This window comes from Durio zibethinus, chromosome 10 (assembly GCF_047325235.1).
Source record: "Durio zibethinus cultivar Kanyao isolate XHJ-2024 chromosome 10, ASM4732523v1, whole genome shotgun sequence".
In the NCBI taxonomy this organism is placed as follows: Eukaryota; Viridiplantae; Streptophyta; class Magnoliopsida; order Malvales; family Malvaceae; genus Durio; species Durio zibethinus.
In genome coordinates, this window is record NC_143171.1 from 11,887,320 (window position 1) to 11,903,464 (window position 16,145).

Genomic DNA, 16,145 nt, shown 5'->3' on the forward strand with positions numbered 1-16,145 from the left:
TGGAAAAGAATGATATGGTTGTACTACTTTTTCTTTCAATAATTTCTGTTCGTCCTGAGTACTCATGTATTTAGATAAACCTGTTGATTCACAAATTTTAAGTCAAATGATTTTGGTCTAAAAACAAATGACTGACAACAGATACTCAAACCTGTTTCCCACTCCTGCTTTGTGGGAAAATTTTCCCCAAACCAGTTCGACTTTTGTCAAAGGCAATAACTGGTTTAAATGTTAAAGTTGACTCCATAGCATTGCCATTCTCTGAATATTTAACATACTCGCCAACAATTTTAGAAGACTCAGAGCCTCTCTTTGAAAAATCCATATCAATAGAACCCAGTTTCAGTTGTTCCTCACCACTTTTTGGACACTGCAATCCTCCATCCGCAAGCTCCAGTGGCTTATCAGAGTCAATCAGGAAATCTTCCAGTGTAGCAAGAGATTTCAACTGCTGGCCGAGAGAAGCAATTGTCTTTTGGCATTCTGCAAGTTTACTGGCAGTGATTGCTAGCTCCTTGTCCTGCATATAACCGATAACATGTTTATAAGATTACAACTAATAAGTCAGACAGTTCTTATATAGAAGAAAAAAAATCCAATTTTACTCCATCCACACCCAAAATCTTGCCAAATGATGATGCCAATTGACAAAAAAAAAAAATAAAGCACTCTTGAACAATTGTTGTAGTAATAAAATGCACTCCTCATGAACCCTTTTATGGTCCACTATGACAGATCACAATTCCTATGTCACATCCATGTCAGTTTATTTTTCACCCTACAAAAACGGTCACTTGACGTTGTTACTCTCCAATACTCCAACAGCAATTTACATAATGTAATGTTGTTGTACATTTACAAAGGCATTTTCTCCTTAGGTATTGTGCTTTCCTTGTCATAATTCCCAGAAGTGTATTACACTCGCCAAATATAATCAGCAGAAATATAGTATAATTAGGATGTTCTGAAACAGGACTTAAATGAAAATATTTGACTGGCATTTTGAAATTAATATCCCTGATTCAATAGGAGAGAGCCAGTTTTGATATTTTTAACAAAGTTGGAAACCAAATAAAATGACTAGCCACAGAAAAATATAATAATAAAACAAATCCTTAGATAAGCATGTCTGTGGTTCTGTGAGAAGTTAAAAAGCACATTTTGCACGTGTAGGAATAGATTACAACAGCACATGGGTAATTAAGCTAAGACAGTACATAAATGCTTACTAAATTAAGGCAGTATAAAAGTTGCCACATGACAAATAGCAAAATTCAAGTAGGGTTTTCAAGACAAAACTTGCAGAATTTTAAACCTCCACAACGCCAAAGTCATTTTAAAGCATTCTATTGAGCATTCTGGATCAAACAGGATGCTAAAATCTGCATGCCATGCTCACTTAATACCTGTACTTCTAGATGGACCAACATTCTGCAAAGAAACTTGCCAACTTACAAAGTACACTGAAGTGATGCAATCATCATTTGTATTGACATTTGCAGATAGGTTTTGCTCCTTTGAAAATAGTATATTTCTCTATTTGATGCATTCTAAACAATTTATACAATTAAAATAACATAGTAAAGAACAGACCTGCTGCACCTTCAACTCTTCATTATAACTTGCCACATGCTGGAGCTCTGCCTCATGTTGGAGCTTGGCTTGACATTTCAAATTTGAAAGTTCATCCTCCAATTTTTTGCACTTGGTCATGTTTTCAGCAGATAATGCTTGTTCATTTTCAACCTCTTCTTCTAAGGAAGTAACTTTGGACATTAAAGTTTTTCTTTCAATTTCAGCATCTTTAAGTCTTGATTCCACCAGTTCTCTATTCATGTTTGCAACTTTTGCTTCTTCCTCTGCAACTTGTATTGAGTTGTCAGCAAGAGCTAATTGAGTTTGCACATCTACCAACTTTGTATCTGCGTCCCTTAGTTGATTCTGCAATGTTTTAAGCTGCTTTTGAGATTCAGTGAAAGCCATCTGCAATTCGAACTTTTTTTCTTCCGCCATTGCTAGCTTCTCCTCTAGTTCAGCAATCCGGTGGATAGAGGTTTCAAGATCAGCCTTTAATGGGTTTTCAACTGTACTGGTTTGATCAGATATGGGACCAGCCTCATTAAAACCACTTCCACTTTCTATATCAGGCAAAGCTGCAAGCCTTTCCATTTCAAGAAAATCATCCATGAGATTGATTTCTACTGATGGAGCCATGATGTTTCTTCCAAAAGCCTTCTCATTCCTAAATTGATCAAGTTCTGTAATTAGGGCAGATGCCCATGCATCTGAGCGGCTTGTCTCGCATTCATTCATCTCCAACCCAGTCATCTTGTGTGTATTAGTTTCAACTGCAAGTAGCCCCTCCCCACCTTCTGATTGGCTATCTGTAAAAGATTCAACACAAATTGAGGAGGCAGTGAAAGATTTCTGATCATTAGCAGAGGATGCTTTACGAGCAATGGCTTTTAGCCTGCAACACTCAGCTTCAAGCTTAGCCAACTTCTTTATGCTCTCCAAATGTTGTTTGCTGGCAGTTTCAGCTGCTTGGGTGCTCAGGTCCCTCTCAATAATCCTAAGTTCTAGCTCCTCAGCTCGAGAAAGGAGCTGTAGTTTAAGAGCTGAATTCTCTTTCTCAATTTCCTCAAGCTTTGGATGAAGATCAGGATCAGCTGAGGCAGTAGTCCCACTTTTTGTGGTTTTAAGTTGGGCCTTGAGACCCAGAAGCTGACTCTCAAGCTCTGACTTAGAAGATTCCCATTCATGACATTTCTTGGTAACAGTTTCATGGATTTTTTTCTCTTGCTCTTCCCTTGCTTGTCTAAGTTGTCTGACACATTCCTTGAGTGCCCCATCAAGATGACCAACTCTATCTTCAAGGGCTGCATTTTTCTTCATAGCAGCATCAAGCTGTTGCTTCAAAGCTAACACATCCTTTTCAGCTTTCTCCCAGCCTAATTTCAAATTTGAGAAAAAAAAAAAAAGCAAACAATTAATGTCACTGTTGCAGCAGATCTTCAGGACAAAAAGATCTAAACAACATAAAAAACCATAAGCTTCTAAGACCAAAATGCCACAAAAAATAAACTATTCCTCACTAGTTGACCACCAGTGTTGTCAAGGGTGCAAGGTGCACTGCCAAAAGCACTCACTGGAGTGAAGTAAGGTGCAAAAAGTATGTGTGTGGTTTGTACGTGTGTCTCTATACATATACATTTATATATATGTATATATATATACACACACACACATATATATAATCAGCTTATGAAATATAACTGTGATAATAAACTCTAAAGAGTGGTCCAGTTTATCCTACCAAACATGCAAATTTTCTTATTCTTTTGTTGGCCAATATGCATGATTTACTTATGGTGCCATGTTTGTTGTTGAATACTCAAACATTGAGAAGTAGAGAGAATATTGTCCCCTTTTTTCACTATTAAAGGTACAATTAATGAAAAATAAAAAAAGAAATTAAAGAAAACTTTAATCAGGCAGGTATTTTTTGCATCTACTGCCTTTCAGATGTATATAAGTAAATCATAGGCAATGAAAACAAAGTATAAGGTCAAACGCTAATTGGTTAACCTTCTTTGTAAAAATAAATAGATAAATGATAGAAGCTGAACTTGCGGCCATTGTCTGCAACATCATTCATGTTGAGTCAATTTTTGTATTTCAAAAAAATGTAGTTCTTTCCAATAAAGAAATCAAAGCACAGTACTACAGTGATAAATATCCACCTACTCTTCAACAGTAAGGGAGATCACGATTGTCAAAAACCATGTTATTCACATCAAAATTTTAGAGCTTGGGCCGACCTTTACGTCATTTTTTCTCACTACAATTAATAAATGTTCATAAAAAGAAATCTACTTGTTGATTTCTATCTTAGGTTGTAAACCAAATAACAAAAAAAGATACCTGAGACAGCTTCTTCTGCAACTTTAGCATGCTGCTTTACTAAGTCTTCTTTCGCATTAATGTTCATAAGAGCAGCAGACAATTTCTCAGTTAGAGACTTCACATTATCATTAACTTCTTCATAAATGGGCACTGCTTTTGATGTGACTTCCAGTGATTGAGAAATATGAATTGCACTAGCCTTTGACAACAACAAAATATCAGATCATCTCCAACCAAATCAACAGAAACTAAAAACATCATTACTATTTACAAACATACAAAAGCAGCTTCACACCTGTATCATCATATGAGAAGATAATTATTGTAAGACAAGAACATAAAACCACCATCAAGGTACCTTTAGTATAGCTTATCTAGATCATAAAAAAAAAAAAAAAAAGTAATACAAAGACATAAACTACACATAACCTGCATGACATTTGAATTTATTGAAAAAATAAAAGATAAAAAATAAGGCAAAAACACTGACAGATGAGTACATGCCTGAATCATCCGGAGAGCACTTTCTGGCCCACCCCAATACATACCCCACAACCATCATTCATTTCCTTCATGAAGTTCAGAAGGAACTACACTCTGGTTGATCATTATTGTCTAATAAATAACACTCCTAAATAATAATCTATGGCTTGGAAAATTCCTAAAACAGCCTTCTAAGCCTTGCAAGGATCTGACAGAGTGGTCTATGATCCCTTTTCCTATGTGAAAGGTGATCACTGGCTCTTATGACTTCACAGATTATAACACAATTTTCTTTTACAAAGAAAGGACAAATAGACACTTCACGTGTACTAAACAGGGCTTTAAAATGCTTATCAAGAATTCCTGAATCATTTTAGAATGCCTAAACTGAGTCATTTCAGCTTCTCAAGCCTTCTAAATCTTCAATGACTTAGGGTTCATCAGTCTTTCTTACATTACTTTCTTACATTAATCACAACTGATATTCAGGTGGGAAAGAAACAGAAGGAGCAAGCTAAGTGTACAAACTTTGTATCCAAAACTAAATGTCCCCAGCATCAACTTACTTAGACCACATTGCTATCCAGATTTGTTTAGCCTTGTTATTTGATCATTTCTTGTTTCCAAAGGGCACCAAAAGCTTAAAAACAAATAAATGGACAGGTTCTCACATTAAAGCATTATCTGCGTCAGAATTCAAGAAGAATGATAAACGCAACAAATATGCAAAAAAAAATGACATAAAGGCCACAGCTAGAAACAAGCAAAGCATCCTTCTTTATAATTAATTTAGTGCATCTGCTCTGTTAAAATGATGACTAGATGATATTCAATGTAAATAAAATCACATCAGCTATCCTTATACATCCCTGATCTCCTAACACCCTTTTGCCTTCATGCATATGTCAACTTGAAGACAACGACAATTAAAAGTGCTGATTTTTGCAACCTTATTGCTCCAGTCTAGTTGTTCATAAAATATGTAAATGAGTCCAACTACACTCAGACAAGAGTGAAAATTTCTAGGCACATACTCTATAAAATCATAGACATGGTAAACGAGATATCATTAACAGAATCCAAGCAACAATACTGCAGAAATCATCTTAATAAAAGAAAAAAATACAATTAAAAAGAAAAAAAAGAGAGATGAAAGGAGAGCTATCTGATTGCCTATGCACGAATATCCATAGCCAATTATCGATTTCATTAGAGTTTGAGAATGATAATTACTTTGAAGCAGGCAACCAACAGGACCATCCAGATTCCACAGAGGGTAGTAATCAATTTGAGTTACTTTTGGTTAAACTAGATTGGATATCATTCAATTTACAACAACAAAAATGACCCAAAATACATAGAAAGGGGATATTTTACAGCACAATTTAAGAATTCCTTTTGAAGAAAAGTAAAGACAACAAAATGTGGGATATTACATTTCCAAAGGAATGGACAATGATAATAAATAAATACCTGGTCATCGGCGAATCTTTCAGAATGAGATGAAATCGAACCTCCTGAACTATCAGTTTCACCTGGACTCTTCTCTGTAGACTTTCTTCTCCATAGCCAACTCCTCCTGTCCATCTTCAACTCCAACAATCCAATCCTTGGTTTAACCCATATTTTGTTTTGTTTGTTTGAACTGTTGGGTGAGGAAGAAATGAGGGATTCTTCTTTCAGTTAATGTAAAACCAGTCTTTGCTTAGAATCCACTCCCAAAGACAATCTAACCTCCAAGAAGCCAAAAATATTTCTATAGTTACAATTATTATTGCTTAAACTACTACTAATCAAGTATTTTAAAAAGAAATTAAAAAAAGAACAGTAAATGATTGGTATTAGTAGCAATTATATTTAAGTTAAGAAGAAAAGGATAATAGTAATAGTAACAATGAAATTACTTGAGAAAGATGCAAAAGCTGAGTTGCAAGCCCAAATCCCAAGTTTTACGCCATACATTGCTCTGAGAGAGATGGATATGGAAAGGCAGACGTCGACATTAGACCCTCCCATTACCCCTTTTCACATTCACATTTATGCTAATTTAAAAAAATAAAAGATTCATATATATAAAAATATTTTTTTTATTACTATTTATAAGTAACAGCTATGACCCTAAGACCCACCCGCATCAAAATTATCACATGGAATTTCAAAACTGGAAAATTTTCCATCTCTAAACAAACTATCATTCAATTACTAAATAAAAAATTATTCCAAATAAAAATAAGGTAGATAAGAATTAAATTCTTTTTTTTTTTCCTAATTGTATGCAAAAAAAATAAAAAAATAAAAGACGAAATAAATAAGTCAAGAAAAAAGAGTTGGTGGCTGGGGCTTGAGTGCAGAGAATAAACACAAACAGGATGAGCAGAGGTGGGAGGAATGTCAGTAGAAGTGTAGGGAATGGCAGCGACGTGCACATTTTTCAAATGGGATTTTATTTACTCTTTTTTTCTTCTTTTTGTTTTAAATAAATTTGTTTCTTTTTTAATACTGTTAAATATTAATGATGATTGTTAAATGACAACGATTCAACATGAATGATTGAAAATTAGCAGTACTAGTATTTTAGATCTTTGGCCTGTCTTTTTCAAATGTGTTCGGTGTTATTCGCGTTCATTGATGCGGATTGATGATATCACTGTAAACGAACAGTTGACAATTAAATTTTTATTAGTAATGGCATCCTAAATTTTTTTTTCTTTTTTATTTTTTAACCATCGGAGACCCTAATTTAGGTAAGCATGTGACAAAAAGGGTTTTGAAAGAGAGGATCTTCTGCATTATTTAAAGCACAGTAAACATTTTTATTATTTTATTCAAACGTAAGTAATGCAATTTCAATTAAATTTGGAATTAATATTTATTTAAATTATTTTTATTTTAATTAACTTTTATTTTTTATATTTAATTTAAAATTAATAAAATTTCAGCCATATATTTAAATGAAAATGCACTATTAACTCTTACTAAAGTAATGAAAACTTTCATTACTTAAAAAAGTAATAGAGGAGAATTTTTTCGAATTTAAATTTTATCATTTCAAGTTTAAATTATTTTGAATTCAAGTTGTTTTAGATTTAAATCATATGGAGGAAAAGATTCAAACTCAAATAATTTCAATAGAGCACTCAAACGAACAGTTTTCCTTCACCTTAAAAGCACTCTTATGAGTTCTTTATATTCTTATAAATTTATTTTTCATGATTTTTTATTTTTACATTAATAGTTTGGAACATCATTTTTGGAAAAAAAATTAAAACGTTTTGATACATAATAAACCAAAGTCAAAGCTTTTATTTTTTTTTAATTTCAATGTAATAAAAAAAGGGCATGTAAGAATCTTAAGCTTAATGGAGTTGGTTCACTTAAAAACGCTTGCAAGGTAATATTCAACATCACTGAAATTCATATCACAATATTTACAATCTCTTCCTCTACTCTCAAGTCCTAACCTCTTTTGGAAAGAAAAAAAAAAAAGCATACAAAAGGGTGCAAAAAGACTATTATGATTCATAATAATTAACAAACATATGAATATAAAATCTTTCATGCAATTTTTAAATAATAAAAATGTCATTATAAAAAAATTAAGTTCATAAAAAGAGTAAAAAATTAAGATGCAAATAATGAAAGAAAATATCAATGTAAAGATATCTTTTATAATTGTTGTGATGAGTTTTGATATTTTAAAAACCATTATATAATTATTCTATTATAAATATTATCAAATGCAATATACTTAAGTCACTAATCATTTATCAAACAATTTCTTGTTTAATTAAAAAATTAAAATCTTCTTTATTTTCATCATTGAAAAAGTTTTTTCTCTGTAGACTTTCCATCTCAATTGGCCAAAACAATACAAGTTTTAGTAGAAAAAAATAGTAATAATCTGTAGAAAAAAGTAGATAAATAATGTCTTTCTTTGTATTCATTGATTTTTTTGAAGAATAAAATCAAATATGTGATCCTACTTTTTATTAATTATATATCGACCTCTAAATTTTATAATATTATATTTATACTGTAAATTTCTTTTTTTAATGGAATCATTTAAAATTTACCTTATATTAATACATATTATTAAAACACCTTAAATTTCAGTGGGATCAAGTGACCTCATTTAGTGTAGCTATGTTCTTATAGGTTTAAATTTTACTATTTGTGAATTTCATTCAATTTTATATTAGATTTATCTAGTTATTGATTGGCTTATTTGTTTGATTATTCTATGATTTCTTATATATGGATGTAATACTTGATTTTGTAACTTGTATTTGTAATTTCATCAATATAAATTTTGAGATTGAATCACTTCAAATTTAGATTATTTTGAGATTAATTCATTTCAAGTATGAATTATTTTGAATTTAGATAATTTTGAACATAGGTTTTTGTAAGATTAAGTTTTGACTTTTTTATCAATTCGAGTTTGGATTGATTCAAATTGCAAGTGTTTTCGAGTAGGTTTTCATGTGCGCTACTTATCCCTTTACATCCAACTTGATGAGTTGAATTTTAATATTTGCATCCAACTTAAACATGACAGCCAAAATACATAAAACTCTTCTTTCTTAATTTCAAATTTATTTTTCTTATAGTTTTTTCTTTCAACTTTAAAAATCATGAAATATCAATTTTTTTAAAAAAAAGTTAAAACTTTAAGATAAAATGCACTAAAATAAAAATCTTCTTGTTAAACTCTTCGAAGATCAAAGAATTACATGTAAAGTAAAATAGAGTGAGTATTTATTACATGTTAAGCTATTAGTAATAAGTTATAGTTTCATTCATTTATGTTAATATAACAATTTTGAGTATGTGCATTATCTTAATTTACTAAATATAATTGATGTGATAAGAAAAAGTTTATATAGTAGTGTTAATATAATTCACATATATCCATTTTTTAACATATGCACGAGTATAAGACACATGTACATACTACTTTGCTTTTATATGGACATATTTTAGCTATTTATACATAGAGAATTCCAATATTTCTTTTCTTTTTCTTTTACAAGTGGTGAATTTTATATTTGGCATCAACTATTCTTAAACCCTCATTGACAAATTAATTTTGAGTCTCAACATATCTACATCATATAGAGTGATATTAAAAATGTGTATGGTGCACAACATAAATGCTGTTGATATAGTTGTTGATATGTTTTTTTGAATAGATCCTCACTTGGTATGGAGAATCAAACTTAATAGATGAATTTTTTATGGCTTGTTTTAGGAGTAATTTTTTAATATTTATTTATCCCCCTCAATTCTAGGAATGTAATAAGAGTAGTTAAATATCTAACTTAAGAGATACAAGGAAAATCTTATTAGAATTCACTTTGCACTAGTGAGATTCTAGTTACAAAACACCTTTAGAAAGGATCGACAATATTAGCCTTAGGCTAAGTTTTTTTACAGCAAACCAAGTCTACGTGACTTTTTTCTAATTTGAAGATATAAATTTTGTAAATTAAATGTGTTCTACACTTCTATTTTATAAAGATTTAATTCAAGTTACATATCTTTTTAATTCGTGTTGTTTAATCTAACAATCATATTACTTTATTAGGAACACACCCTTATATATATAAACAATTATTCAACTGAATAATTATTTTGTCAAAGATTGTGAGTTATTTGAAATGAAATAAAATGTTTTATTTTTTAAAGATATAACTGTTAGCGTAGGATAGTGGATTCCTTTATAAGGTAGTTGACTTCTCTTTAAATTCTAAAATGCTAATCACAGTAGGACAATCGACTTCACTTTTAGGCAATCAACTTTCTTGAATTGCAGAATGCTATTAACTTTAAAGAAATGGACTATTTTCAAGACAATCAACTTTTATGAAAATACACAATGTTTCAGTCATGAAAACAATCAATTCCAGCTTATAACAGTTGATTGCCTTTAGGTTAAGCAGTCAATTGGCTTGATTTTCAATCACAGCAGTCGACTGCCCTAGGGTTAGGAATCAATTGCTTTTTTGTAATTTTAAAATCAAAATGTATCGAGACATTGGTACATATTTGAAGTGCATGGTAGTTGACTGTTTTAGCATTAATAGTCAACTGCTCTTTATGGCTAGCTTATAACAATTAATTCCACTAAGCATAACAATGGACTACTATTTATACAAGTCTTCTTTCTTAAGTTTTTTGTATCATGAAACTTTACTTAAACTATTTTATATCTTGTTTAAGTTATTCTTTCACTTGATTTTTCACTTATTTTGAAAATAATTCTAACAATCCCACACCATTTTCAAAATAACGTAAAGTTAAATATTTTAAAAATATTCTACATAAAAGTAGGTATCAATCCTGATTTAAAACCATCTCTTTAGTGATATGATTGTTGAGCTTAATTAGACTGTATGGTAGAACTATGTCTTTGAACCAATAATTCTATATGACCAGTCATGCACTATATCACAAATAAGCTTTCATGCTTCAACAAAAGTAGTTTAGCAATGCTTGACACATTTATAGCCATGTGTCTTATATTTTTTCATAAGTGCTTTAGAACCAAACTCTTAGTTCTCAAAAGTGGCACTATTTTCCACTTATATAAGTGAACTCTATAAAAAAATGCCATTATATAATGCATTTCAACTATTTATTTACAATTTATGGTTCCATTAAAAGATTTATTTATCCTTTCCTTTAATCATACGGTTCGAAGTACTTGCCTTCCTTAAGGTGGTAGATGATAGTTTTAATTTAAGTATTTGCAATCATATTCAAATAATGTATTTTGACTCATTAAAACTCAAGACTTAATGTTTGATCAAGTGTTGAGTTAAAGTTTTATCATATGTGACTTTAGTGTAAACACCCCATTTTATCCGAGAATTTTTTGAAGATTAATTAGGTTTTGAATTTTATTTTGATATTAAGATTTGAAATTATTCGATTGGGCTTTAATTACATAACTGGTTGTTTAGCCCAAAATTGAATACCCAAAAGTGATTTTGTTTCATTTCATTTTATTTGTTTTTATTTTTGTTTTTATTTCCCTGTTTTTAATAATAATAAAAAAAGAAACATAGAAAGTTGAGATTTAAAAGCAATGAAGGAAATGAGATTTAGAGATTTGATTTTTCTTGATCATGTTGAGATTGAAATTTAAAGATTAAATTGATTTTTGAAATAATTGGACTCCAATTCATTAAAAAAAGAAAAATTTTGAAAGTGAAAAATTTTGGGTTAGTTAGATTCTATAAAATTAAAAGTTTTCCAAATTAGAAAAGGTTTAGTCCTTATATAAAGTACCCAATTTCAAGCAAAAATTGAGCCAAAGAAGCAATCAATCCTAACCTTAATCAAGCACCTAAAAATTCCACCAACCTAGTAAAAAAAAAAAAAAACCAAAATCAAGAAGTAAGTCAAGGTAATTCACAATAATTCACAAAATCCAACAAGAAACCAAACTCAAAAGAGATAGCAAGCACCAAGCAAACAACAAAAATCAGCATAAAAAAAAGTAATTATAGCAAGTAATTATGTAATTCATGGCCTAGAGCAACAAAAGCAATCGATAGGAACCCTAAACCCAAATCTAAACAACTCAAAAGCAACCTTGCAAACCCAAAGTCCATAGAGAGCAATTTCAAGTTTAACAACATCAACACAAGTAGAAAACTTAGAGCCAAAAAGTCAGAGCTACAATTCATCATACCCATAAAGAAATCCACAATCAAAGCGATAAGCACAAACATAGTAATTACAAAAATCAAAGCAATCCTGGAAATTATTGCATAGTAAGATAAAAAAAAATTATGATTGGATGCATTATGGTGATCTGATGGAGGTTGATTTAGCTCATGATGATAAAGACGTGGACTAACACTTAATTGCACTAATTATTGGTCTTATAACTCATTCTAGATCTAAAAGACTACATTTTGCTCTTATCCTTTTACTCGTATAGATTTCGGCTCATATAGAGTTATTACATAGTAAGGAGCCTAGGATGATCACCTTGAACACTTGTGAAAATGTTTAAGTATATTTGGGCTTATTATGTGAATTTAGGCCTTACATATTGGGTTTTTGCATGTAATGGGCCTCACATATAGTTGTTGCGTGTGAAAGAATAAAATATGAAGACTTACTGTTAATCTTGAAAGATTATTAGGTTAATGACTTGTAATTTTTTTTATTTTAGTTTTAGGGATTTTATCTTTCACCAAATCTAGCAAAATATCTTATTTATTAGAAGAATTTGAGATTTTTCTCTTTCCTAGATTTTTGTTTTCCCTTAATCAATAGTATATCTTAAATTCTAAGGTTACTATAAAAGGCATTATAAATATGCCTTAGTAATGTAACAGCCACACGTCTTTATTAAGAATAATAACTAGAATGACATTCTTACATTCTTTTTCAATTTTTATCAAAATAATACTTTTGTTTTGTAGTCAATTACCCAGATTTTTTATCACTCTTCTTTTTTTCTCTTATAAAAGTGTAACGAATTAATCCATTGTTTAATTGATTGTGGCGTGCAAACTTATCAGTAAATTAAGCTTTGATTTATCTTTATTTTTGTTCTTGTTTAAACCAACCTTTATACAAACGACAACTTAGTTTCTGTGTTTGGAGTGCATCATGTTAGTAACAGAATGTAGGCTTTTGTGGTTAGTGAGTTGAATCTTGATTGATTTACTGTTAATTGGAGACATGGCTAACATGGAATATATACCAATGGAAGTATCTTGGAATCAAGCACATATAATGGATTTCTAACAAAAACAAGACAAGATAATGAAAGAGTTTGTTCGTTTTATGTAAGTGGTTGAAAGAATGGTTGGACAGTGACTAAGTAAAAAGAAAAAGCCTTAAGCACAAAAAAAAAGGTTGCATGTGACCTTATAGAATATGAGGATAAATTTGAATGTCCAAACATGAGGGTTATGATTGTCTAAAAATCATAAGATACCAATAAAAGTGAGGATAAGGTAGATTTTAAAAAAGATGAGTTAGAGGAAAATGCCATAAAACATGCAAATAAAGGTAAGCACATACATTAGGTGAGCCTTAAATTTACAAGCTAAGGTTAGTGATAAGTAGTAAAAAAACATCTTTCACACTAGGTGTACTATTAATCAAAAGGTTTATGGTATGATTATTGATGGGGGACTTGTGCAAATATAGCATCCACTACTTTGGTGAAGAAGTTAAATTTAGCCACAATCAAGCATCCTCATCCAAATAAGTTGCATTGGTTGAATAAGTCGAGGAACTGTCAATGTTACCAAGCAAGTAATGGTGCTATTTTCGATTGAAAAGATCAATAAGAATGGAGTGCTATGTAATGTAGTACTAATGAGTGCGAAACATCTTTTGTTAGGGCAACCGTGGTAGTTTGATAGGCGTGATATACATGATAAGTTCAAAAATACATATTCTTCCACAAAAGATAGAAAACACATTGTGTTAGCACCATTTAGTCCATAACAAATGCAAAAAGACTAGTTATTGATGGAGAAAAAAAAAGAAAAAAAGATTGCTTGTAAACAAGAAAAAAATGAAGAAGGCCTTGTCAAATTCTAATTTGGTGTTAATGTTACTTTTCAAATACGTGATTCAAATAGAGGATTATCCATCATCGTATCAAGTTGAGAAGTTATTATGAACTTTACAGATGTTTTTTCATATGAGTTACCAATGAGATTACCCTCAAAAAAGAGGATTGAGCATCAAATTAATCTTATTCCTAAGGCTACTTTGTCGAATAGACCAGTTTATAGATGTAATCCTAAGAAAGATAAGGAACTATAAAGTTAAGTGAATGAGCTACTAGAGAAAGGCTTTATGCGAGAGTTCATGGTTCTTTGTTTCATACCTACTTTGTTGGTTCCTAAGAAGGATAGGACTATGTGGATGTGTATTGATAGCTATGTAATCAATAAGATCACTATCAAGTATCGCTAAATAATTCAAATGCTAGATGACATATTTAATAAACCAATAGGTCAAGGTTATTTTCTAAGGTGGATTTGAAGAATGGGTATCATCAAATTCAAATAAATGAGGGAGATGAATGGAAGACAACTTTCAAGACCAAGCATAGATTATATAAATGGATGGTGATCCATTCAATTTATCAAATGCACCAAGCATATTCATGAGGCTGATGAACCATATCTTGCATAAGTTCATTCGTAAGCTTGTTGTGGTGTATTTTGATGACACTTTGGTGTATAGCAAAAACTTGAAAGAGCATGTGCAACATCTCAAAAAAGCATTTAAAGTCTTACTGCTAGAGAGGCTATTCAAAAACTTAAAGAAGTGCCATTTTTGCCAAGAACAAGTGATCTTTCTTGATTATGTGATTTGAAAACATGGGGTTGAAGTTGATGAAGAAAAGGTGAAAGCAATCCAAAAATGACTATTTCTAACCAGTGTTTCAAAAGTAAGAAGTTTTCATGGTTTAGCTTTATTCTATAGGAAAAGTTTTCATGGTTTAGCTTCATTATATAAGAGATCTATGAAGAGCTTCAGCACCATCTTAGCTCTATTGATTGAGTTAATAAAAAAGGATGTTGTATTCTAATAGGTGAAGAAGTTGTATTTTAATAAGGTGAAGAAGTACAAAGAAGCTTTGGGCTTATCAAAGAGAAAATATGTTTTGCTCATATACTAGCTCTTCCTGACTTTTCCAAGACCTTTAAGATTGAATGTGATGCCTTGGGGGTGGGAATTAGAGCGTGTTAGTGCAAGAAAAGAGGTTGATTATCTTAACGAGAAGCTTAGTAGGGCTAGCTTGAATTATTCTATCTATAATTAAAAATATATCTACCCTTTAAGAATATTACAAGTGTACGGGTCACAAAAGTAATAAAGATTGAAAGTATTTTGGATATTGTCTTCTTAAGAATTAGGAGTTTTAGACTTAGAGGTAAGTACCAATTTTGATATTTCGGTTATATTTCACCTTATGAAAATTTCGATTGATCTAATTAATCTAAATTAATATGAATAAAATTACTAGATAAATTAAGCCTAATGATGGAAATTAAAGATCTAAAAAGAAAATTGCTAAAAATAGTCGCTACTAAAAATAGAAAAGTTACTAAAATAGAAAATTATAAAATCAAACATTAAAGTAAACAAAATTAAAGGCATGAAACAAAATTACAATTAAAAAAGATGGAAAATAGAACCTAGAACAACAAATTAAAACAAAAAATAAACCTAATAAAATACAAAAAGGAAAATTAGCTCTTTTATTGACCTAGCCTAAGATGCATGCAAAATGTAAAACAAAAATTAAACATGAAATTGGCATAGAAATGCATGAAATGATGTCCTAAAAACAAAAATTAAAGGTTACCTTAAGCTAAGTTAAAATCTAACAAAAATCATGCAAATGCTTTTTAAGGTATTTTATTGAACACCTAACATATTATAAACACCTCATTTTGTTTGAAAAAATTTTTTAGAATTGAAATGGACCTTCAACTTTAAATTGGGCCTAATTGAAAAGTTTTAGGCCTAATGGGATAAAAGCCCAAAAATTTTAATTTGATTTTGATTTTATTTTTTTAGTCAAAGCTTAAAAAAAAGGAAAAAGTTAGAAAACCCAAAAAGGAAAAAATGTGGGATTTGTTTCACCTTTATATTCGGTTCTAAACTTAATGTTTTGATGATTTTGAAAATTTCTTGGAAACCAATTCAAGCAAAAAAGAAAGATCACATAGAAAATAAAATTATAGTAAAATCATTAATTT

At 30.4% G+C, this 16,145-nt stretch overlaps 1 protein-coding gene across 1 annotated transcript; it reads right to left on the reverse strand.

The window, feature by feature from the left end:
* LOC111292386 (filament-like plant protein) lies at positions 1-6,483 on the reverse strand. Its single transcript, XM_022884757.2, has 5 exons — positions 6,294-6,483; positions 5,863-6,118; positions 3,925-4,105; positions 1,594-2,951; positions 1-520 (listed from the first exon to the last, which is right to left on the reverse strand). The coding sequence occupies exons 2-5, from the start codon at positions 5,974-5,976 to the stop codon at positions 146-148; spliced, it is 2,028 nt and encodes a 675-aa protein (XP_022740492.2). The 5' UTR covers positions 5,977-6,118; positions 6,294-6,483; the 3' UTR covers positions 1-145.
* Positions 6,484-16,145: the final 9,662 nt, after the last annotated feature.

Bases quoted from the DNA above. Each gene is read 5' to 3' on its own strand.
- LOC111292386 (XM_022884757.2), bottom strand. From the start codon at position 5,976: ATGGACAGGAGGAGTTGGCTATGGAGAAGAAAGTCTACAGAGAAGAGT. The intron at 4,106-5,862 runs GTATTTATTTAT...TTGTTGTCAAAG, and splicing joins AAAGATTCGCCGATGACCAG to GCTAGTGCAATTCATATTTC. The intron at 2,952-3,924 runs GTATCTTTTTTT...ATTTGAAATTAG, and splicing joins TGCAGAAGAAGCTGTCTCAG to GCTGGGAGAAAGCTGAAAAG.